At 42.9% G+C, this 26,090-nt stretch overlaps 1 protein-coding gene across 1 annotated transcript in view; it reads left to right on the top strand.

Annotated features, from left to right (window-relative positions):
• Nucleotides 1–26,090, top strand: part of Ros1 (ROS proto-oncogene 1, receptor tyrosine kinase) — a 124,722-nt gene that overhangs the window by 23,699 nt on the left and 74,933 nt on the right. Inside the window, 11 exon segments of the mRNA XM_037200364.1 lie at nucleotides 860–1,008; nucleotides 2,240–2,378; nucleotides 7,208–7,409; nucleotides 8,041–8,117; nucleotides 9,487–9,609; nucleotides 10,912–11,096; nucleotides 12,639–12,736; nucleotides 20,329–20,825; nucleotides 22,463–22,675; nucleotides 23,763–23,873; nucleotides 25,147–25,325. Of these exon segments, the coding sequence (XP_037056259.1) occupies nucleotides 860–1,008; nucleotides 2,240–2,378; nucleotides 7,208–7,409; nucleotides 8,041–8,117; nucleotides 9,487–9,609; nucleotides 10,912–11,096; nucleotides 12,639–12,736; nucleotides 20,329–20,825; nucleotides 22,463–22,675; nucleotides 23,763–23,873; nucleotides 25,147–25,325 (1,973 nt within the window).

The raw sequence follows: 26,090 nt of genomic DNA, 5'->3' as shown, positions 1-26,090 counted from the left end.
CTGGGATGTGCCATTGCGTTCCATTTTGTGTGGTTCTTGGGATCAAATCCCAGCGTCTCAGGCTTGCTAGGCAAGCACTCTACCGATTCACTACACGCCTGGCCCAATCCCTGTTAACCCAATGAGGGGGGCGCTACATCCTGAACAGATTCCACGTCGAGGAGGGCTGCTGTTTTGATGAGCTGAGGGTATCAGAATAATTTATTTTATGTGAAGAACATTGTTCAGCAAATAGTTGTTCAGTAAAGAACTTCCTGTGTACATGGCAGCTCAGAAAAGGCGGTCAGGATTTGTGAGTGTTTAGAAGCTATGCCTCCCAGGGTTGGATTTGGAATGGGTGGGAACTGTCTGTGTGTGGCAGCTCCCTTGGCCGAATTGGAGACTAGGCTGGGTGTGTTCGAGTGAGTGGCTTTATCCTAATGCACTGATTCTCCAGTGGTGTCTGCAGGGCCAGCACTTTGACAGCTCAGCCTGGATGTTAGTGGCTGTCTCCAGCAGATTCCCCAGAATCTCCTCCCGCTGGGGGGTTTTGGCAGACGGCGTTTCCTGGCGCCTCTATAAGCAGTCATTCTCCTCTCAGAGGCTGGCTTCTTACTCCCAGTGGCTGTGGGAAACTGGGAGGAGAATGTTGCTTGCTGTCCTAACATGCTCTGCACTTGAGTGTCTCGTAAACAAAAGAAACAGAAAACAATACTCTGCATTTCAGCCTCAGAATACCGTGCTGTCCCCCTGTGATAGAAATAGACTACGCTGAATATAATTCAGTGCTCAGGTGTGTTATGTAGCAGGAGAGGCCTAGACAAAGCAGCCACACCCATCCGGAGAGTGAATAGCGACTGAAATGTGGTTTCCTCTTCAGAAAGAACGGAGCTCCCCACAGCGCCCTTTGCGTCTTCCATTGGGAGTCACAGCGTGACGTTACGGTGGAACCCGGCCAACATCTCTGGAGTAAAATACATCATCCAGTGGAAATACGACCAGCTTCCAGGAAGCTGGACTTACACAGAGGTATGCTAAGCTACTTTCTTATCTAAACAAAGACATTTTGTCCCCAAATTATTCAAAACTCCAAGATATCCTGATCCTCTTACCTGTGGTTTTGGTTTCCCAAGTTTCAGTCACCTGTGCTCAAATATTATTTATGATTTTCAGATGGAAAAGTATTTAAAAAATAAAAGATTGAAGCCAGTTGTGGCAGCACAGGGCTGTTAGTCTCATTACTAGGTGGGCTGAGGCAGGAGGATTATGAGTTTGAGGCCAGTGTAGGCTATATAGAAAGCTCCATGCTAGCATGAACTACAAAATAAACCCTGTCTGAAAACCAAACCAAACCAAACCAAACCTAACCTAACCTAACCTAACCCATCAAAGCCACCACCACCACTAAAATGAAATGGAAGTTTTAAATCACGTGATTCTGAGGAACATGATGAAGTATCAGGTCATCTTGCTCTAGCTCATTGGAAAGTCAATCATCCTTCGGTTTAGTGTATCCACACGGTATACGCCAATGATCTATTAGACAGCCTCTATTAACGCTATTGAATTGACTGTCACAGGATTGGTATTATGGTGCTTATATGTAGGATTTGGTACCAGCTGGAGTTTCAAGCTTCCACTGGGTGTTTGGGGAATATCTCCTGTGGATAGAAAAAAGGACTTGTTGACATTAATGCATTCTAGCAATGATCGAGCACAGTGGCTGGATTAAGTGAACCTTAATCTCTGCTACTCTGGAAACCCTTTATGAAGAAAAAGTATACATGTTACATACATAATTCTGTCAGCACAGCATTATAGAACCATTTATGTTCTTTATCTGCACCATCCTCTAAAGTGATTTCAACTAGGGTGAAGGGCATGAGGGAGATTCTTGAAGGGGCTTTCCTAAATTAAAGAGCAGGTTATAGTAGCCATTCAGGATGGTGGGTTTTAGGAAAGCATGAGCAAGTTCAGAAAAAAAAAAATAGCCTAGTGTACCAAGTATAGTGACATGGGAAAATTCACGTAAATCCTTGAAGTAAGTGCCAAGTAACTGAATCCTTAGCTTTCCGTAAAGGAGAGAATGGTGTGACTAATGCAGCCTGGTGTCTGGAAGCTCAACTCCTGGTCTACTGCACATGCAATAGGATCTGGGCAGCCCCGTCTCCAAAGGCACACCCATATTAATCTGAACCCTGTGTCTCAGTGGGTCATGGTGATTGGACGAATGCTGATTTTTGCTCTCTCCTGGATCTAGACTGTGTCCAAGCTCTCCTATGTGGTGGAGCCCCTGCACCCATTCACTGAGTATGTTTTTCGAGTGGTTTGGATCTTCACAGCCCAGCTGCATCTTTATTCCCTGCCAAGTCCAAGTTATAGGACTCATCCTTATGGAGGTAGGCCAACACATGTCACTTGTGAAGTAAGGATGTTATTTCGAAGTTTTGGTTTCATTTGTTTTTATTTTAAAGCAGTGAAAGAAATGGATTCCTTTGGTATTCCATTTAGCCTTTGAGCCCTTCTCCGTGTGCCAGGTAATGATCACAATTCCTCAGCGATCAAAGCAATGACCCCTACTCTTGTTGAACCTACATTTGGTAGAGGGGAAACATGGTCACTAGTGAACACATAAATGAGGGGTGCTGGTTAGTTATTGTTAACTTGACATACATTAGAGTCACTAGGAGAGGGAACCCCAACTGAAGAATTGGTTAGATTAGATTGGCTTGTGGGAGGGAGCATTTTCTTGATTAATGATTGATGTGGGAGGGTCCAGCCTACTGTGTGAGATGCCATCCCTGGGCAGGTTGTTCTGGGTTGTGTAAGAAAGCAGATTGAGCAAGCCAAGGGGAGCAAGCCAGTAAGCAGCATTCTTTCATGGTCCAGGCTTTAATTCATGCCTCAGGTTTCTGCCCTGACTCCTTCCTGATGGACTGCAACTGTAGGCCAGAGTAAAGCCTTTCTTCCCTGAATGCTTTTGTTCACAGTGTTTTTTTAAATCACAGCAATCGAAACCCTAACTAAGACAGAAATTGGTACTAGAGAGTGGACTATTGCTGTGACAGATCTGGCCATGTTGTTGTTTTCAGGACTGTGGAAGAAGTTGGAACTTTGGCCTAGAAAAGCTATTGAGTGTTCAGAGCTCCATGGGCTGTTCCGTGGGAGCTTGGAATTCTGTGGGAGCTTGGAAGATAGGAACGTTGAGAGTGATACAGACAAAGGAAGTCTGGCTTGTGAAATTTCAGAGGGAAGCAAAGACTCTGTCTGAGCTGTTCATGTGAAGAATTTGTGGCCCGGGTCAGCTGGAGCCCAAGAACTGGTTTTGATTAACAGGAGAGTAAAGTGAAACCTTTGCTTCTGGGACCATTGATTCTGGTCCCCTGGAGCAGAAATGTCAGTGGTGATTAAGAAAAGATCATCATCGCTGAGGTGAAATCTTCTGGGGAGTGTTTCTCCAGGGTCAGCACAAAGAAGCAGTTGTACAGAGAGATAGCCAAGGTTGTACCTCATCCTGGCAGCCAAACTTGGAAATGTGTTAGAGTATCCCAGGTGATGACATGATGAAGGGCATGGAGGGCAACCGAGGCTTGGCACTTTGTAAGGCCAGGAGACGCCTTTAGTGAAGGTAAAACCTTAGTTGCAGTAGAAGCCCTAGGTTTGAAGGGGTCATAGGGAAAGTTGAGGCTTGGCTTCATGTGGCATGACCAGAGTCCCTGAAAAGAGCACAGGACATTAGTGTAAGTTCAGCACAGTTGCAGCAGAGCACTAATATTTTGAGGATGCCAGTGCCATGCGAAGACTGTTGAGGGCATCAGCACGGCCTGAGACTAGAAGATAAGCTGTATCTATCGCAGCGGGCAGAGGTGGAGACATGATGCAGGTTCTGAGGAACCCAGCGGATTGTGAGACCCAGACACTAAGCCCTCGATGTTTTAGTGTCGGAGTTTGGTTTTGCTTTGATTTGATTGTGATTATGCCCTGATGCTTCCTTCTTGGTGTAAGAAAATATCCATCTATGTATCTATGTATCTATGTATCTATGTATCTATGTATGTATGTATGTATGTATGTATGTATCTATCTATCTATCTATCTATCTATGTATCTATGTATCTATCTATGTATCTATGTATCTATGTATGTATGTATCTATCTATCTATCCATCATCTATCATCTATCTATCTATCTATCTATCTATCTATCTATCTATCTATCTACTTACTGGTTTTCTAGGAACCCACAGTAACAAGACACTGGATATTTTAGAAAGACTTTGAACTTTTAAAGATGCTCTTTTTGTTTGTTTGTTTTGTTGTTTTTTGAGACAAGGATCTCTCTCTGTAGCACTTTCCTGGACCTCTCTAAGTAAATGAGGCTGGCCTTGATCTCCTAGAGATCCACCTGCCTCTTCCTACTACGTGCTGGAATTGAACAATCAACCCACTTAAGGGAAAGCTTGAATTTGCAGAGCAGACCTGCTGCCTGTTGTTAGGTTTGTTAGCCAGGGAACCACAGGGAGACCACACTGCTTCCTTCAGGGTCAGAGTTATTACCTCTGTCTGACTGAGCACCACAGGGAAATGGCTACTGCCAAGGAACAGGCCCACATCTTTTTGCAGAGGAAGGAAGGGTTTGAGCTGGGGTTATTTGTTAATGATGCCTGGGGAGTAGACATGGCGGGAGAAAACTGGGGCAGTTGTATATAGGAGTAAATGCAAAGAAGAAAAAGTTGCATAGGTCGAAGAAATGCCTGGGGGTGGGACCCATTTTTGGATGTCTGGGTGGTCAGGAAAGGACTCTCTGAGAAGAAGGCTTTGAATGATGCGAGACAAGAATCTATGCAAATATTCAGGAGTGAGTTTTCCAGGTAGCAGGGAGAGTAGAGACAAAGGACCGATAGCAGCAGTGAGCTGGGTATGTCTGAGAAGGCGCCGATGTGGTTGGAAGGCATGGAGCAGGATGAAGAGGAGATTAGATATGGCAGGTATCCAGAGGCCGGGTCACACGGGAACGTGCCATCTAAACTTGATTAGAAACATTTTAATCAGAGGCACTGACGAATACTTATGGGAGGTCTGAGCAGGGAGATATTTTTTTCTAGAATGAAATTCCAAAGGCATTTCTCTGAAGGGAGTTTCTTTCTTTTTGGTTTGGACAAGAGGTGAGAGGAGCAAGGGCCAGGGCTGGTACCTGCAGAAACAGAGTAAGAGACTAAGTCCTAAGTCAAGGAAGGGATGTGAGCATTTTGTCTGATGGAAGCATGTGATGCAGGGAGAGAAAGAGGGAGGGCAAGGATGGGTCCAGAGTGCCAAGGATTTTGAATGCCAGGCTCCAGCACTCAGACTTTTTGAAAAGCAGTTAGGGTGATGGAATCGTCTGAAGCGGGGGAGTAATTGCTTCACACAGTCTTTAAAAAGAGAAGCAGAGACTATGAGGGAATGAGGGATTGGAAGCCTAGAGACTGAGACCAGCTAGGAGACTCTTCTGATATTGACTATTTCATCAAAGATGGGTTTAAAAAAACGGCACTCTCAGGGAGGGTGTCAGATCGTGGGCACACTCATGGAGAATGTCAGATGTTGGGGCACACCTAGGGAGAGTGTCAGATGTGGGGCACACTCAGGGAGGTGTCAGATGTGGGGCACACTCAGGAGAGTGTCAGATGTGGGGCACACTCAGGGAGGTGTCAGATGTGGGGCACACTCAGGGAGAGTATCAGATGTGGGGCACACTCAGGGAGGGTGTCAGATGTGGGGGGCACACAGGGGGTGTCAGATTGGGGGGCACACTCAGGGAGGTGTCAGATGTGGGGGCACACTCAGGGAGAGTGTCAGATGTGGGGCACACTCAGGGAGAGTGTCAGATGTGGGGCACACTCAGGGAGAGTGTCAGATGTGGGCACACTCAGGACAGTGTCAGATGTGGGGGGCACACTCAGGGAGGTGTCAGATGGGGCACACTCAGGAGGGTGACAGATGTGGGGGGCACACTCAGGGACAGTGTCAGATGGAGGCACACTCAGGGAGAGTGTCAGATGTGGGGCACACTCAGGGAGGGTGTCAGATGTGGGGGGCAGGGGGGGGGGGCACTCAGGGAGTGCAGAGTGGGGGCACTCGGAGGGTGTCAGATGTGGGGCACACGGGGGTCGATGTGGACACGGGTGTCAGATGGGGCACACTCAGGAGTTTCTGAGCCATGACTTAATTGAGGCAACTTGGGGAGACTTGCTCCAGGTCAGATGGATTACATGTTCTGGTCATGTAGATTTACAGCCGCGTTCTCAGGTTGAACTTGATTTTGGGTCTAAGCAGAGCCTGCAAACTGATGAAATTTGTTGTGGGCATTTTTCCTTCCTTCATGAGTGTCCTTTCTTTGATAGTTAGGTCTCAGAGATTGTATGACCACCTCTGCTGATTATTTTCTGACCATTTCCTCCTAGAACCCAAGGTCAGACACTGGCCAGGGGCCACGCTTGAAATGGTCCAGACTGACGTAACACACACAGATCGCCTTTATCCCAGCAGCGCTTCACACACTTCCAACACACCGACATGTTTTCTGGTACCACAGAAATACAATGGTCAAGACCCAGGGCTAGTCAGATCAAATTAATAAAAAAGAGAAATTATTCTTGTCATCTTTGGGACTTTTGGCTGATGAAGCTCAGTTCTTCTCTAGTCTTCTAGTCTAGTCTAGGAGGTATCATCAGGATTGTCAGGGCAGATAGTAGTGCAAGAGAAGTAGATCACTCTAATTTCATTTATCCAAAGCCACATCTTCATCTGCAACCAGTTAGGCCATAGCTCAAGGAGTAAAGAGTCCCAGGACCTGCCTTGGTCACCTTCTGTTAATCATTGACTCTTTTGTGAATTCTCTCATCATCTGATGCCTCCCCACCGTTTACTTAGGTCTCCAGGAGTTTTTGACGGCTCTTTGTCTAGAACATAGGTCCTATTCATGTCTCCAGTATTCACTGTTGTTTCTTAGTTAAAAAGGAGGAAGATGCCAGAGTCTTGGTAGGGCTCAGTACTTAGCTGGTATGATTTAGAGACGAGGACCTGCAGCTCGAAATTTCTAAGTACCATCCCTCTGTCCTGATTTCAGTATTAATGAAAAGATTTTATTTATGTCAACCATTGAAAACATTTTCCCCCCCATTATCCTATTTTAAGAGCACAGAAATGTACACTTTTCACCCTCACCATGTCGTCTTTCTCTCTCCAGTTCCGGAAACTGCGCCTTTCATCATGAAAATCGAAAGCTCAAGCCCGGACACTGTGGAAGTCAGCTGGGCTCCGCCCCACTTCCCGGGTGGACCTATTCTGGGTTATAATTTAAGGCTGATCAGTAAAAATCAAAAGTTAGATTCAGGGACCCAGAGAACCAGTTTCCAGTTTTACTCCACTCTTCCAAACACCACGTACAGGTAAGAGCTACGTGGGACAGACAGAAGTGACACCAGCATTAAGGCAGGCGTGACGATTATTTAAGAAATCTGCCTAAAAATCAGTTAAGTCTATTTAGAGACGTGCCACCAACTCCATTCCATTGTGTTGAAGTTGTACATTTTCTTGAATTTGCATGTGTATTATATATCACACCACCCTAAGCGGAAGTATTTTCAGTGTATTAAAGGATCCTTATAGGTGTGACGCAATAATAACATAAATAGCATGTCTGTAATTTGTTTATTTAATCAAACCTGAAAAAAATTAAGGAGGTAACATTCTGTTAGTGGTATTTTAAATTAACCACTGAGGATTATTTTATTATGGTTAGCTTCCCTGGCATTTACTAAGAGTTCTTTACATAAGGGGAGAAAGGGTCATGCCGATAGCAGAGTTCAGCTTTTGACCTCAGTGACCCTGAACTGTGCTGTGGGGAACGCAAACAAGGAGGTGATTGATGGTCGGCTCAGTGTTGAGCTGTAACACCAAGTAACTGGATCTATGTGCCACCACAGCATCCTTTAAATAGAATCTCTGTTGCGCCTATATTTATCTCCTGTTCACAACATGCCATGGGAAACTCATCTCTCCAAATTGTTTTTGGAATAGGTTTTCTATTGCAGCAGTAAACGAAGTTGGTGAGGGGCCAGAAGCAGAATCTTTAATTTCCACTCCATCTCCATCAGGTATGGTCTAGCTTTCTCCTCTTTGCTACACAGGTTTAAAGGTTGACTGTGCTAAAGGTCAGTGTTCAGTGGGTCATCTGGTAGACCTCAACATCCCTCCTCTTTATGCATTTTTTGGTACTTAATAATTTTAATTTTTAACTTACTTTACATATTTGACAAATAGAAGGTTAGATAGACAGTTGATATTAGAATTTTGAGACTTAAAAATAGAAAAACTTAAGCATTTTAAGGAAGCTGGCTAGGTATGGTGATTTGCATTCACAAATTTAGGAGTTACATATAAACTTTCTTATCCCAACATGGTTTCATTTGTGTATTGTCACATCAGACACATCAGAGATTTTTCCCAGTCTGCCTTAATGTTTCTATATGAACACTAAGAATTTAAATATCAACTTTTTGAAAATTCAGTCTTTGTATTTATCTTATTTTTTATAAGTACTCTTTTTTGGTTGTTTTTAAAATTATTACCTTGAGGGTCTGAAGTCTACTGTTATTTGTAGGAGCAAATGCTTTCTAAGAAGCACTAGATTGTGTGTGTGTGTGTGTATGTGTGTGTGTGTGTGTGTGTGTGTGTGTGTGTGTGTAATGAGTTAGAGTCTTGACTAACTCAGGGACTCAAAATTCCTTTGGTCTGTTCTCCGCTTTAAGGAGAACTCCATCTCCCGACTTGACCACTGTTCGTTCCAATCTGCATACAACCATGCCTGCAGTACTGGATGTCATCTATCATCAGCCTATATTTTTTTTGGCTCTTCCTAGACTCTAGGAAAAGAGAGGTATTATTATCAGGCATGTAACATGCCCAAGGAGAAAGTTAAATATAGAGCAAGGTTAAGGTTGCTGCGGGATTATTGCATACCATCTATTCATTGTCCTGAAAGTGTCCATCACTCAATGGACCTTGCATCCATTTTCAGCTGAACAGGATATCAATCAGAGTTCTGTAGCCTTCAAATTTTATTTAAGAACTGTTGTCCTGCTTGAAAGGGAGAGAATTTGGAGGCAACACCTTCAACATAACTTGTGTTATGTAACAACCGCTTTGGTTGAGGCTGGATTACATCTATGAAGGGAATTATCCCAACCGGGGATAACGATTTTGCTTCAGTTGGAACAAGGATGTTACGGCGCTGTCACATGATATGTTTACATGGTCCTACTTGATTGTCATTCTATTTCCTACCCCAATCACAGATTTATGGAGATTTTGCCACAGATGCAATACCTCTAAGTAACTCCAGAAAATTTAGTCAGTCTTTTTTTTTTTTTTTTTAAGTGCCATCTCCCTTGTGTTGAAGTACTAAAACTTTTTGTGTTGCTATGTGTATGGCTGGTCAGCCTGCCTATAAATTATGTTTTTCAGTTCAAGAAGAAGAACAATGGCTCTTTTTATCCAGAAAAACTTCTCTGAGAAAGAGGTCATTAAAGTATTTAGTAGATGAAGCACATTGCCTTTGGTCAGATACTATTCATCAGAATATTACAGGTCAGTCTAACAGAAGCATGTATCCTTGCCGTAAAAGGAAATATTTGGAATTTCTGGGTGGAAACCTATAGAATAGAGGAATATTAAAAATTGCTCTTGGATGCCTGTGCTAGCTATGGGGATACCATAGGTCCCCCAAACATTACAGGATATTGCTAATGCTCTTGGTTACCACCCTCCAGAGCTTGATGGAAGATGCTGTTTCTGAAGACACCCATCCTTTAGTCATAGAACATGGAGAAATCAGACTGGACAATGACCTGTCAGCTTTATCCTTTCTCGATAGCTTTAATAATACTGAAATGTGCTGTGCACACTACATGGGGACTGTAGTGAAAGTATTTTCTTGATAAGACTAAGAAGTTGTACATATGAACTCATAGTGGCTGCGACCAAATGCACAAGACTTGTGCAAGATCAAGCCAGACAAATCCAGCATGATTAGGGGAGGGTACATGAGCTCCTGTATCTGACTGAGGTTGGCATCTGATGGCTGCTGGGACATGGAGAGTCAGTTTGCTTCAGTGACCCTGACAGGCTACCCACATTCCTAAAAGGCACCATACTCATGCATGTACTGGTACCACTATGTGGAATCAAGTCAGGCATGGTGGCACATGCCTTTAACCCCAGCCCTCAAGAGGCAGAGGCAGGTGGATCTCTGTGAGGTCAAGGCCAGCCTGGGCTACAAAGTGAGTTCCAGGATAGCTAGGGCTTGTTACACAGAGAAACCATGTCTCAAAAAATGAAAAAAAAAAAAAAAAAAAAAAAAAAGAAAGAAAAGAAAAGAAAGAAAAAGAGATTACATGAAATTAGGAGGGAATAGTGGTTGGAGTTGAGGAGGAATTGGAGGGGAGGGCATGGGGAATGGATTTGATCAAAAAAATTATGAAACTTTCAAATGATAAGAAGATATTCAAAAGTGCTTTTGTGTTTGGGAGTATAGCCCAGTGATAGGGCACATGCTTAAACATACTTGAAGTTTTGGAATCTCTCAGCACTAAACAAACTAAATCCCACAACAAACGCACTTTACCCCAAATGTTTCTAGAATTTACTATCTTGAATATTTGTAGAACATATTATTCTAGAATTCTTCTAGTGTTTTATGTACATTATGAAAATACCTAGCATATTTGCACATATAAGTTATATGTACTAGAAGGATTCAGAAGAATACTTTTAAAGTATAAGAACTTCTATTTGACTTCAACAAACATTAAAGACAAATTCACTTCTGTCTGAGTTTTTCTATTCCTGTGGACATTTAACCACATGGATGCACTCTCTTGACTCTTCTAGGGATAGCAGTCAACGTCCAACAGCAAGTGGTTTATTTCTCAGAAGGACCTTTCATATGGATGAAGGAGGCAGCCAACATGTCTGATATGTCTGATCTGAGAATTTTTTACAGAGGCTCAGGTGTAATCTCCTCCATCTCCATAGACTGGCTTTACCAGAGGTTGTATTTCATCATGGATAAATTGGTTAGTCTGAGCACATATGACTACTTATCAGTACTAACATGCATGTTTGGTGGTAAACACAATTTTGTCTCACTTATTACTTACTTCAGATACTAGGTCAGCAATGAATCATGGACCTAGTTTATAAGAAGGTCTAGCTGTGTCCTAGTGCAAGCTAGTTCTGATCTACCACGAAGTTAAGGTTATTTTTAGTTTTTCATGGTTGCAAGTTTTTGTTAACGATAATTTATCTGCTTTAAGAAAGTTGGCATGGGCTGGAGAGATGGCTCAGTGATTAAGAGTACTGACTGCTCTTCCAAAGGTCATGAGTACAATACTCAGCAACCACATGATGGCTCACAACCATCTGTAATGAGATCTGGTGCCCTCTTCTGGCCTGCAGGCATACATGCAGGCAGAACACTGCATACATAATGAATAAATAAGTCTTTCTTTTTTTTTTTTTTTTTAAAAAAAGCTGGCATCACTGTGTAAGTCTATCCTGAGCAAAGTCTGCTGGAAGCATCTTTAATTATATACTAACCTGGGTTTATTTTACTAGGTCTCTGAAAGTATGTTAGTACTGGAATCTTTGAGAAGATACAGTCTTCCTGTGTTTCAAGTTTTCATTTTATAAGTGCATGTTTATTGCAATGAGCAAAGGCTACAACCTGTAGTAGAATATTATTTTAAGGTGTGTTACTTTTGCTTATGTTGTATTTGTTTAACTCTGTGAAACTGTAATACTTTGCCTATCTAAGACACCTGATGGTAATAAAGAATTGAACGGCCAATAGCAAGGCAAGAGAAAGGATAGGTGGGGTTGGCAGACACAGAAAATACATAGGAGAAATCTGGAGGAAAGAAGAAAGAGACAGAGAAGGAGGAGGACTCCAGGCACTAGCCACCCAGCTACACATCCAGCAACAGAGTAAAAAAATAACAAAAAATATACAGAAATAGAGAAAGGGAAAAGCCCAGCGGCAAAAGGTAGATGGGATAATTCAGGTCAAGGAAAGCTGGCAAGAAACAAGCCAACTAAGGCTGGGCATTTATAGTTAAGAATAAGCCTCCATGTGTGATTTATTTGGGAGCTGGGTGGCAGGCCCCCCAAAAGAGCAAAAACAAACAATAACAACCACCCCACCTGAAGCCCAGAAGCTTGAATATAACAGAAGTTTTGAAAATAATTGTATACCTCCATAAACCAAAACAAACAAACAACAAAACAAATACAAACAAAAACATGCTTATATCCTAATGGTATTAATAGAATATAAACTTATTAGGACATAAAATATAAAGTTCCTTTTTTTTTTCCATACTGAGTATTTCTGTATAGATCAGGCTGGCCTGTTATTTATTATCTTCCTACCTCAGACTCCTCAGCTCTGGGATTATAGCTGTGCACCAGTTAAATTACCCTTTAAATGCTTTTCTTGTGTGTTTTGTAAAGTCCATAGTGACTGTCACAATTCCAAGTACAGAACTGCAGAGCAGATATTGGTGCCAAGATAAATGCAGACAGACATTAATCCTATTGGTATATTTTTTATTTTATAGGCATATGTTTGTGACTTACAAAACTGTTCAAATTTTGAGGAAATTACTCCATTATCTATTATTGCACCTCAAAAAGTTGTGGTGGATTCCTATAATGGGTAAGTGTTAGCCTTGTAAATATGGGTTCTCCTCCATTGGCAAAAATCTCAGTGAAGCTTGCTTATCATTGCCACACATCAACACCCGGTAAGTTCATCTGAGCACCTCATTTCAGGTCAATTTAATTAAAATTGCTTTCAAATTTGATTGTTTCCTCTTCTGCAGCAAACTAGAGTTTCATGGAAATGACCTTTTGTTAGAGACCTTGGGACCATGATTCTAGTCCAAGACTTGACACTATTTTATGATGGGAGTCAATCTCATTGTTCCCTTCAGCAGTCACCGTGAGAAGCTCCTTCATCATGTGCCTCTGTGGCTGAGCCGTTCAGCTTCATTTCCTCTTCCAGCCTGGCTCCTGCACCCGTCAAGAGTGTAACTGAACATGCTTATTCGTGAAGTATTTAGCTTGTTTAGCACATGCATTCATCATCATCATCATCATCATCATCATCATCATCATCACACACACACACAAAATTTCTAAAATTTTAAAGAATACAAATAGAAAATTTTGGCTTCAAATAACAGTGAGCAATCTTTTTCTAAGAATATCAGCATGAAAAATATATGGGTTCTGGTCATTCAAACAAAGGTCCTTGTGTAGAAAGTACATTTACTCACTGAGCAATTTCTTCAGCCCCAGAAATTTATTTCCATTTTAGGTTTGATTCCTAAACTATAGATTTTTTTAAATTTTATAATTTAATATAATTTTACATATCAGCCACAGATTCCCTTGTTCTCCACCCCCCCCATTCCCATCTCCTCCAGGGAAAAGACTCCCCTGGGGATTGAGTTCAGTCTGGTAGATTCAGTCCAGGCAGGTCCAGCCCCCTCCTCCCAGGCCGAGCCAAGTGTCCCAGCATAAGCCTCAGGTTCCAAACAGCCAGCTCATGCACTGAGGACAGGTCCCGGTCCCAGTGCCTGGATGCCTCCCAAACAGATCAAGCTAATCAACTGTCTCACTTATCCAGAGGGCCTGATCCAGTTGGGGGCTCCTCAGCTATTGGTTCATAGTTCATGTGTTTCCATTTGTTTGGCTAATTGTCACTGTGCTTTTTGCAATCTTGGTCTCTACAATTCTCACTCATACAAACCCTCCTCTTTCTTGCCGATTGGACTCCTGGAGTTCCACCTGGGGCCTGGCCATGGATCTCTACATCCAGTTTCCTCAGTCATTGGATGAGGTTTCTATCATGACAATTAGGGTGTTTGGCCATCCTATCACCAGAGTAGGTCAGTTCGGGTTTTCTCTCGACCATTGCCAATAGTCTATTGTGGAGGTATCTTAGTCTATTGTGGAGGTATCTTTGTGGATTTCTGTGGACCTCTCTAGAGAAACAATCAATCAATGGGACCTCTTGAAACTGAGAAGCTTTTGTAGAGCAAAGGATACGGTCAACAAGGCAAAGTGACAACCTACAGAATGGGAAAAGGTCTTCATCAACCCCACATCTGACACAGGACTGATCCAAAATATATAAAGAACTCAAGAAATTAGACATCAAAATGCCCAACAGTCCAATTGAGAAATGGGCTATAGAACTAAACAGAGACTTCTCAACAGAGGAAGCTCAAATGGATGAAAGACATTTAAGGAATTGCTCAACATCCCTAATCATCAGGGAAATACAAATCAAAACGACTCTGAGATACCACCTTATGCCTGTCAGAATGGCTAAGATCAAAAACACTGAAGACAGCTTATGCTGGAGAGGATGTGGAGCTAGGGGAACTCTCCTCCACTGCTGGTGGGAATGCAAGCTTGTACAACCACTTTGGAAATCAATATGGTGCTTTCTTAGAAAATAGGGAATGAATCTCCCCCAAGATCCAGCTATACCACTCTTGGGCATATACCCAAGGAATGCTCAATCATACCACAAGGGCACTTGCTCAGCTATGTTCATATCAGCATTGTTTGTAATAGCCAGAACCTGGAAACAACCTAGATGCCCTTCAACTGAAGAATGGATAAATAAAATGTGGTACATATACACAATGGAGTACTACTCAGCAGAGAAAACCAATGACATCATGAGATGTGCAGGCAAATGGACGGATCTAGAAAAAATCATCCTGAGTGAGGTAACCCAGACTCAGAAAGACAAACATGGTATGTACTCACTCATGGGAGGATACTAGATATGGAACAAGGATGACTGGACTGCTACTCACAACTCCAGAGAAGCTACCAGAAAACAGGACCCAAAGAAAGACACAGGAATTGCCCAATGACAGAGAAATGGATGAGATCTACATGAACAACTTGGATGTGAGTGGGGGTAATGAAGGGCAAGGGTTGAGGGAAAGAGAGCTTAGGGGAGCAGGAGATCCCAGCTGGATCAAGAACTGAGAGGGAGAACAAGGAACAAGAGACCATGATAAATGAAGACCACATGAGAATAGGAAGAAACTATAGATTTTTATCGAACACAGGCTGGTCTCAAACTCACTAAGTAGATGAGGATGACCTTGAACTTCCGATTCTTCTGCCTCCATTTCCCAAGTTGTGGGATTGCACATGTGTCCCATGATGCCTAGTTTTATGAGGTACTGGGAAACCCAGGCCTTTCTGCATGCTAGGCAAGCAATTTACTGACTGAGCCACATCTCTGACCCAAATTATAGATCTATAAAACTAAATGAAACAAAACAAAACTAAGAACCAAAAACCCAAACCCTGTGATATAGGGTAAGTCCTGTGGACTTTTGAGATCTTTTTAAATAAAAATTTTTGAGACAGGTTCTCAATGTAGTCCTGGCTGGGGCTGGTACTCACTGTATAGACTAGGCTGGCCTCGAACTCATGGAAGTCTGCCTCATCTGCCTCTAGAGTGGTGGATTTTAATGGATACACCTGCACAACCAACGTCCTAATTTTTAAGACAGATCACTTTATTGTAATGAATTTACATACAAAAACATCACACAGGCTAGGCAGTGGTGGCGCACACCTTTAATCCCAGCACTTGGGAGGCAGAGGCAGGCGGATCTCTGTGAGTTCGAGGCCAGCCTGGTCTACAGAGTGAGTTCTAGGACAGCTAGGACTGTTACCCAGAGACTGAAACGCTTGCCCAGTCCCACCCGGGCTCTTTTCTGTGCTGAACTTTTATACAGTTGCGATGACCACTCTGAAGTAGTGGAGGTGCACTCAGGCTTTTGTACTTTCTCTGTCAATTACATTTTTATTTGCTTATCCACCACAAAAAAGAAAACTATGACAGAGTTGAAACTAGAAAAACAATAAATTTTGTAGCTTTTTTTAATGACTGATGTCCCTCCCCCCTTTTTTCAGTTTTTTTTTTTTTTTTTTTTTTTTTTTTTTTTTTTTTTTTTTTTTTTTGAGACAGAGTTTCTTTATGTAGCTATGACTGTCCTGGAACTCATTTTGTAGACCTTGCTCAAGGCTGGCCTTGAACTCACAGAGATCCACCTCTGTCTGCCTCCCCGAGTGCTGGGATTAAAGGCGTGCGCCACCACTGCTCCTGTGTCCTTTTGACTGCATTTCATCCTTTCTCACCCTATACTCCCCTTTCTTAGGCTCCTTTCCAAACGTTATACTGCATGTACACTTACGGCTGTTTACATATGTGCATGTACATAGGTTAGGATCCACATAGGAGGGAGAGCAGGTGGTGCTTTCTTGTCTGAGTTTGGGTAACTTTGATTAATATTAGTTTCTATTCCCATCCATTTTCCTCCAAATCCATGATTTCAGCTTCCTTTACAACTGAGTAATATTCTGTTTGGTGCATGTCCCATATTTTTATTATCCTCCCTTCGGTTGATGGACAGCTAGATCGGTTCCATTTCCTCGGGATGGCAAATGGTACAATAATAAACACAGGTGCAGATATCTCTGTGGTAGACTATGGAGTTCTCTGGGATATATGACCAGGAGGGAAACAGCTGGATTATATGGTAGTTCTGTTTTAAATTTGAAATCTAAACTGATTTCTATAATGGCTGTATTAATTCTCGTGCCCACCAGTGGTGAGTAAACATTCCCTTTTTGCACATCTGCTCCAACGTTTGTTGTCAGATTTCTCGATGACAGCCATTCAGACTAGGGTGAGGAGATATCTCCGTGTAGTTTTAATCTGCATCCCCCTCATGGCTAGGGATGTTGGATGCTTTTAAAATTAGTTATTGGCTCTTTTGTGCTTCTTCTTTTGAAAACGATCTATTGAATTCATCAGCCCATTTAGGATGGGTGATTCTACTCCTTAGTATTCAGTTTTTGAAATTCTTTGTAAACTCTTGATCTTAGCGCCTTTTCTGAAGTGGAGCTGGCTGAGATTTTCTCCCTTTCTGTGGACTGTTGGCTTGCTCTGATGATAGTGTCCTTTGCTGTGCAGAAACTTTTAAATTTCATGTGGTCTCAGCTGCTGATTCTTGGGGCTAATTCCTGGTCCATTTAGAAAGTTCTTCCCTACCCAGTGTCTGGAAGAATATTTTGTTTTCTTCCAGCTGTTTCGGTTTTCCAAGTTTTAAATGAAAAGTTTAGTTATCAGTTACAGCCACACCACCTGAATGCACACAGTCTCGTGTGGTCTAGATCTTATTTCCCTCATTTGTGAGGGTCTAAGATCTTATGGAATGCTCTGTTGCTGTTGACAGTTACACAACATGAATCATTCTGTGGATAACGAACTTCACTTACCAAATCAGCCTTTCAAATACACCACGGTGAGGTACTCATTGACTCCTTTTCCCCATTAAAATAAAACAGATTTGTGCTGAGATTTTGAAATGTGACCAGAAAAGATCTTGATAATTAGGATTATACCAATTTATTTATATTTACGTGGTACCAAGGTCTTCCTTCCAATAATCATTTTATACTGAGGTAGGTGCCTTTGTTAGACAGGGAGGTCGAGACACAAGCTGATCTAGTGATCACCCATGCTGCTGTACAATAGGGCCCTCTGCATCAGGCCCTGCCTTCTGACCATCTTCTACTTTGACCGGAAAGTTTCTACGAAAATCAGCATGTAACTTTGTCAGCATGTAACTTTGAGCAAGTGTGTGTCCTTGTAGGGCACCTGATGTGTGCAGCGGTTTATAGCTGTCCTGCTGTTGCAGTGGTCTCCTTCATGTGGTTATTTTTCTACCATTGCATCATGCCCTTGAGGGGTTTCTACTTGATATGAATCTTGACCTTTCCCTTCATCCCACCGCTTGCCTCCCCCTCCCACTTCTGTCTGTTCTCGTCTTCTCGCTCCCTTTTCTCTTGTTCCATCTTCTTTCCTTTCGCGCAGTGAGCACGGTTGGAGCTCTGCTTTCTTCTCTGCCTCAGTTCGAAGTCTGTGCTTTATTAATCCAGACAGTTTTCCCTCTATGCAGTCTGTTTCTCCAAACGCTTTTTAACCATGCTGAAGTTGGTAGAACGGACAGTCAGGAGCCGTCCCTTCTGTCCACTACTGTTCTCCCTCGAGGGAAACGGCATAGCTTCATATCTCAAGGTGAGCTGGTATCTCAGGGTTTTACCTCAGGCTGGGCGGGATGTGGTTGCTGTTATAACGATTTGGGAAGATCATCCAGAGGAGTGAGAGTGGACTGAACAAGGACAAGGACAATGGCTTGATAGTGATGATGTCAGTTAGAATGTAACAGTGCACGGGGTTCTGATAAGATATTTTAAATGGTTTGAACTCACTAACATCTATTTTCATGTTCACAAATTCTGAATCAACTACAAATGAATGGTTTTATATACACCAGTTAAATGTTTCAAAGTGTTTATTTGCTGTGTGTGAGTGTTTTGCTTGCTCTTATATCTGTGCACCAGTTATATGCCTGGTTTCTGAGGAGGCCAGAGAGGGATCAGATCCCCTGAACCTGGAGTTACTGATGGCTATGAGCTATGATGTGGGTGTTAGGAATTGAACCTAGGTCCTCTGGAAGAGCAGCAAGTGATCTTAACTGATGAACCATCTCTCCAGTTAAGATTTTACTTTGATATTTGATTGTCCATAAAATATTAAGCTATGTCTTTTCTTTTTCCATGTTAAAAGATCACCTGCTCATTGCCATGAGGCTAGACTCCACATAGGGAGTCTTTAAAATATATTTATTTTATTGTTATGTGTGTATGTGGGTGTACATTTGAGTACAGATGCCCTTAGATGTCAGAGGCCTGAAATCCTCTGTGTAGGTGGATTTCTTTTCCATTTGCCAGTTTCCAAATGACCAAAATGGAGACTTAATATGAATTATAAATGCTTGGCTGATAGCTCAGACTTATTACTAACTGCCTCTTACAACTTAAATGAACCCATTTCTATTAATCTACATTCTGCAACATGGCTTTTACCTCTATCCCATTTTGTGTGTCCGACTCATTCTGTGTCTGGCTGGTGACTCCTCTGACTCTATCCTTCTTCTTCCCAGCTTCTTCTATGTCTGGCTGTCCCATCTATACTTCCTGCCTGGCTGCTGGCCTATCAGCTTTTTATTAAACGAATTCAAGTGACAAATCTTTACAGTATACAAAAGGATTATTCCGCAGCACCCCTGGATTTACAGGCTTTGTGAGCTGCCTGATATAGGTACCAGGAATAGAAATCCTGTCCTCTGGAAGAGCTAGAAAATGCTTTTGACCACTGAGCCACCTCCCAGCCCCCTAGGCGTCTTTAATTCTTCTATTGGCTTCCTTCTCCTGATAGTTGGGTGGTCCTGCTAAGCAGCTTTCATCACTTGTTGGATATTCTCCATTGTTTACAAAATGAAACATTTGTAATTGTCTGACTTACTTATAGGCAGATATTGTTAAACGTTTAGATGACCGGAGATACAAAGTAGTTGGGTTAATTGTAGCAAAATACAACGTTTTGTTTCTTCTGTTTATCATTCTCAATGCAAGATAAAGTTCACTGGCAGAATTTGACTTAAGAATTTGTATAATCTAGAGGAAACATGTTTATAAATCCATGTGGGGTGTGTGTGTGTGTGTGTGTGTGTGTGTGTGTGTGTGTGTACATGTGTGTGCATGTGCCCTTGTCTGTACAAGTTGTGACTAGAGGTCGAAGCTGGGTGTGCTTCTCTATCACACTCTGTGTTTTTTGAGACAGGGTCTCTCAGTGAACCCACAGCTCAGCATTTTCTGGTAGACTCGCTTGCCAAGGAGCCTCCAGGATTTGCATCCCCAGTCCCATGGGAGTTACAGGTGTGCACAGCTGTGCTTGGCTTTTCTATGGGTTCTGGGCCCCACACTAAGATCCTCATGCTTATCTGGCAAGTAGTTTCCTCACTTGGCCATCTCCCCAACCCTAACTGTGTGATTTGTCTATAATATGCTTGCCTCTAAAATCTTTAAAGATACTTTTTAGTCCTAACTCTGATTCTTCAAAAAGCCCCTTATAAGAATTTAAAGATGGTGCATCATAATACAGGATGGAGTTTCTAATCTTCTAACTTCTCGCGGTAATCAGCAGGGCACAGTTCCGGCTTGGACCTCTATTGTTTTGCACTTGGGGAAGTCCTGGGATACATGGTACTGAGTGTGTAACAGACTAAAGTGATTAGCCCAGTAGGTTCCACTGGCACCCTTGCGCTGAATCACACCAGCCTTCTTTCGTCCCGTCAGGTATGTCTTCTATCTCCTGAGAGACGGCATTTACAGAATCAATCTCCCTTTGCCGCCTGGCACGCACGCCGAAGCTGTGCGCATCGTGGAGAGTAGCACGTTAAAGGACTTTGCGGTGAAGCCGCAGTCCAAGCGCATCATTTACTTCAATGACACCACGCAGGTCTTCATGTCCACATTTCTGGACGGCTCGGCTTTCCATCGGGTGCTGCCTTGGGTCCCCCTTAAGGAGGTGCGGAGCTTTGCTTGTGAGAACAATGACTTCCTCATCACAAACGGCAAGGCCATTTTCCAGCAGGACTCGCTGTCCTTCAATGAGTTCATCGTGGGATGTGACCTGAGTCACATAGAAGAGTTTGGGTTTGGCAACTTGGTCATCTTTGGCTCATCCATCCAGTCGTACCCGCTGCCAGACCACCCACAGGAGCTCTCGGTGCTGTTTGGTTCTCGAGAGGCCCTTGTTCAATGGAAGCCTCCTGCTCTCGCCATAGGAGCCAGTGAGTGTGCCCAGCTCAGGGCGAATACTGGCCACCGGGAAGGGAGAGCGGCTTCAACCGCTCAGCATAGAGATTCGGTTTTGAGAGCCTGCATCTAGTCTTCAGCCAGGGGCAACTACTTAGTGCAAGTAGTGTTTTTACATCTGTCTTGCATTTACCACTAGCCTTGCAGTAGTAGGAGGGTCTTTATATTCCATGGGTAGATCCCAACAGAACAGCCCCGTCATTTTTGGACATCTATTATGAGATACCCTGGCTTTCTAGTCTGAATGGCAGCTAGCCAGGAGGATAACCCATTGTGGGGAGGGGCTTGCACGGATTTTAGCAGTTCCCTGAAGCTCTCTGAACTTGACTCTTCATCTCTGGATAGACAGAATGCATGTGGTAGGAAGCACGTGGGCTCCAGAGCTTTTTAGTAAAAGAAAGGTAAAGGACCTCAGTCTGTGGACAGATGTTCCCTGTCCCAGCAGCCTAACTCTGAGTTGCTGTGAAGGCAGCTGTAGACCAGACATAAGTGGATAGCGGAAGCTGTTTTAGTACAACTTTTCTAACAGAAATAGGCGATGAGCAGTTTGCCCCGTGGTCCACTTTTTGCTAGCCGCTGATCCATCATCGGGTAGCAATGTTCAGTAAACTCTGACAATTTTTATTTTATGACAAGCTATTTATGTTTATTTGCTGCATATCTCAGAGAATTACTGAGACCGAGGGCTGGGGACACAGCGCAGTTGAGGGAGTGCCTGCCCACCGCGCACCAAGTCCTGAGTTCAATCTCCAGCAATGCCGAAATTGAACATGGTGGTGCAAACCAGTAATCTCAGCACTCAAGAGGTAGAGGTAGGAGGATTAGAAGTCCAAGGTCATCCTCAGCTATGCAAGGAGTTGAGGCTAGCCTAGGCTACAAGAGGATCCCTTCCCCTCCTTCTGTCTCACATACACATTGAGAATGAATTGGCAGGTTCCTCCCCCCCACCCCCGCCCCAGTTGATTTGACTTCTGGTAATTATGTTGGAGATTATTATTTTTTTTTATTAAGAGCTGGTTATACCTGGTAGTATTATAGAGAACTCCTCTAACATATACAGAATCTACCACGTAGAAAGATTGACAGTCTTAGCTGGGCACGGTGGCACATACTTACAATCTCAGCACTTGAGAGATTAAGGCCTGCAAGACATGGTGCAATCCCAACTTAAATTTTTCTTTTCTTTTTTCTTTTTCTTTTTTTTTGGCTTTTCAAGACAGGGTTTCTCTGTGTTGCTTTGGAGTCTGTCCTGGAACTCACTCTGTAGATCAGGCTGACCTCAAACTCATGGAGATCCACCTGTCTCTGCTTCCCAAGGGCTGGGATTAAAGGCGTGCGTCACCACAGCCTGGCCACCTAAAAAAAATGTTTTTAGAAATACACTCTCACAGCTTTACTTGTTGGAAATACCGTCTCCTTTAATAGTGCTAAATGAGTGTCACGTGAGGAAATGGGAACTGCTGTGGCTTTACCATCACACTGACCCTGTTAGTAGAGTAAGCATGACTGCTAGTTACTCCTCATTTGAGATAGGTTACTGATGACTTTTTGGGAATTCCTTGGTCTGTCCTTGTGGTATCATCCAGGTCAATGACATTATTTAACCCTTTAGGCCCTTCCGCCTGGCAGAACTGGACTTACGAGGTGAAAGTTTCCACCCAAGACCTTCCTAAAGTCACCCAAGTTTTCTCTAACATAAGTGGGACCATGCTTAATGTACCCGAGCTGCAGAGTGCTACAAAATACTCAGTTTCTGTGAGAGCAAGTTCTCCTAAAGGCCCAGGTCCCTGGTCAGACCCTTCAGAGGGCACCACCCTAGTGCCAGGTAAGATGATGGGGGCCTGGGGAGAAATTCTAAAAGGAAAGCCTTAGCCTGAGTGCCCTGTACAAGTTCTTGCTTCAAATGTTCTAAAGAATGAGCTGGTTTGACCTCTTGAGGATAAATTTTTATTCTGAGATTAGAAATCAAATAAATCACCATGGATATTTGTGTTTCTTACCTGACACCTTATATACTTCAAGACACATTTGAAGAAATATAATTTTCTTCTTCATCAATTTCTCCTTAGCTTACTAAGACATAATATTCCTCACCTCTGAAGGTCTTGGAGAGAGAGGTTGAGGGGTCTATGAGTTACACTGAATTTCACCATCTTGGCTCAAAGAAATTGAAGGGCAATAGTATCATTTATATTGTCATTGTATCAACGACTTCTGGGTTTTGAGAAGGGGTTCCTAGCAAACAGTACCTGTGGGTAGTGAGGGTGGCTGTGGTGATGGACCAGTGGTTCTCAACCTGTGGGTCACAACCCCTTCGGGGTTGAACAACCCTTTCACAGGGGTTGCAGATCAGATATTTACATTATGATTCATAACAGCAGCAAAATTCCAGTTGTGAAGTAGCCACAAACATCATTTTATGGTTGGCGGTCAGCACAGCATGAGAAACTGTATTAAAGGATCACAGCGTTAGGAAGGCTGAGAACCACTGTGATAGACTGTGGCGTCACCTTGAGTGTCCGACTTGGCACTGTTGGACACCGTTACAGCGGCAGCATGGCTCTGCACATTGCGATTTCAAATGTTTATGTAAATGTTCTCAGAAGAACGTTTAGCAGGGTAGATGAGTCTACTAAACAGATATAATCGCTCACATTATCCAATAATATTTTTCAAAATATTGCTATTTTACTTTTAAAAAAAAGTATGCGCTAGTTGGGCATGTTGGCAAACGGGCTTTAATCCCAGCACTTGGGAAGCAGAGGCGAGCAGATCTCTATGAGTCTGATGCCAGCCTGGTCTACGTAGAGAGTTCTAGGCCATCGAGTACTATACATCGTGAGACATGGCCTTTAAAAAAAGTATGCTTTGTGCGAAGTTCCTTACTAATTTCTTTCTATTTTATTATATAGCCACTGAGCCACCATTCATCATGGCTGTGAAGGAAGATGGGCTTTGGAGCAAACCACTCAGTAGCTTTGGCCCAGGAGAGTTCCTGTCTTCTGACGTAGGAAATGTGTCAGGTAGACTCACTCACCCGGGTGCAGGTTCCTATGTGGTGCCCCAGCCACGTGACTCGGCAGAAGGAAGGCACTGAGTTCTGGCGGCCGGGGTTACAAGAAGGGAATGTTTTGCTAGTGCCGTTGTTAAGAAAGTGTCTGCTCTTAGGCAGGGCTGTTATTTATTACACAAAATGTGAGGTTATTTATTGCGTCCTCTTGAGGACAGCTTTGGTTGATGCTCGTGAATTTTAATTTATCAATATCGTCCTTCAATAGCAACCTGTCTTGTTTTGCTAAGACAGCTTTTCTTAAATGATTTACTGTGGCTTTGACGTCAGACTGGAGCAGGAAGATGGCTGCATAGTGTTTTAAACAGAGTATGGGCAGAACTGTTGACGAGGAGGACTGTGAGGTTTGTAACAGGGACCTATTGCCAGAAGTGTTCTTTCTAAAGTGGTGCGGCAGTGATCTTGCCTGAAGATGATCTGTATTATCTACTTATTTTATATTTCGACTTGGTCCTTAAGCCTACGACAGCATTTCCACCCACCATGGGAGCTGGAGTGAGAAGGCCAATGCGGCACTAGTGGAAAGAATGTGGCCTGGATTTGGCTGGAAACTTGATCCTTTTTTTAAAAAAAATTATTTAATTAATTATTTACTTACTAAGATTTATTTATATATTATGTATACAGCATGTATGACTGCAGGTCAGAAGAGGGCACCAGATCTCATTATAGATGGTTGTGAGCCACCATGTGGTTGCTGGGAATTGAACTCAGGACCTCGGGAAGAGCAGCCACTGCTCTTAACCTTTGAGCCATCTCTCCATCCCGATCTTTGATCTTTAAGGCCTCAGACAGAATAGACAATCTTAAGGACTCTAAGAAAATGATAATTCTATTTGCCATTACTGTTTTAGGAGTTCAATTCGGTAGCAAAGTGCCTGGACAATGTCAGGCAGATGCTCTATGTAGATCTGTTCCTCTTCCTGGCTCCGGGGATTGAGATTTGGGTGTGTATGTGAGACCAAGTCTCACTATGAAGCCCTGGTTGGCCTGGATCTTACTATATAGACCAAGATGGCCTCGAATGTGCAGAGTTCCTCTGCTTCCCAAGTCCTGGGATTTAAAGGCCTGCATTTCAGCCCTTACTGAAATATGCTTGACAGACCCTTAAGTTCTCCCGAATAGCTATGTCAACACTATCCTTTACAGGCGTCAGTGTGATTGACTCATCCCACTTCTGTTCTCACACATGAAGATAAGTGCTGTCTGTTTGTCTTTGTTTTGAGATATGGATTGGTATAACAACAGCCTCTACTACAGCGACACAAAAGGCAACGTTTATGTGCGGCCACTGAGTGGGATGGAGATCTCGGAGAAGTATCACATACCCAGCATCGTAGGAGCTGGTGCTTTGGCCTTTGAATGGCTCGGTCACTTTCTCTACTGGGCGGGGAAGACGTATGTGGTAAGTCAGAGCCCGTTATCCCAGATGCTCTAAAGCAATGGTCGCCCTCTTCAGTGACTTTACGTGACATGGAGCCATTTCTCTCTCCAACCAATGGGAACTAGTATTTTAAGAATAAAAAAGTACAGTGCCTGGCATGTAACAGGGACTTAAGAATTGTAAGAATTAAAATATGAGAACTATTAAATTAAATTAATATTAAAAAATTAGGGAAATACCAGTAAAGAGGAGCAAGGAGAATGCTCATCCTCTATGAAGACATCCATATCCCTTTCAATCTAAGAAAACTCTTTTTTTTTTTTCTTTTTGGTAAGCCATGGGGATGAAGAGAGTCTTGTGCATGCTGGGCAATGCTCTTCCATTGAGCTGTATTCCCAACTCCCAATCAAAAACCAAGAATGTCACTGAGAATGGTGGTACACACCTTAATCTTAGCCCAGACACCATTTCAGAGCCATATGGATTACTGAGCTCAAGGGCAGTCTGGTCTGAGATCTAGGCTAGTCATGGCTATCTAGAGGGACCCTAAAAAAAGATAAGGCATTCATGGGTATTTTGATTGAATATATAATTAGGAATACTGAATATTTTAACTCAGTTTACTTCTTTTAGACATGAAAAGACTATGAAAGATCTATTGAGTCAGGTGCCATATCTGTTTGTTATTTTCCAAGGCTTAGCCCACTACCCAACAACCACAGAGTGCTGATAATTATTTGTGGTTAAATGAGTAAATGAACCTATAAACAAAGGAAAGAACTCACT

The sequence above is a fragment of the Peromyscus leucopus genome, chromosome 8a (genome assembly GCF_004664715.2).
Source record: "Peromyscus leucopus breed LL Stock chromosome 8a, UCI_PerLeu_2.1, whole genome shotgun sequence".
Taxonomy (NCBI): domain Eukaryota; kingdom Metazoa; phylum Chordata; class Mammalia; order Rodentia; family Cricetidae; genus Peromyscus; species Peromyscus leucopus.
The sequence above is the reverse complement of the archived record's forward strand: the minus strand, read 5'-3'. Positions and strand labels throughout refer to the sequence as shown.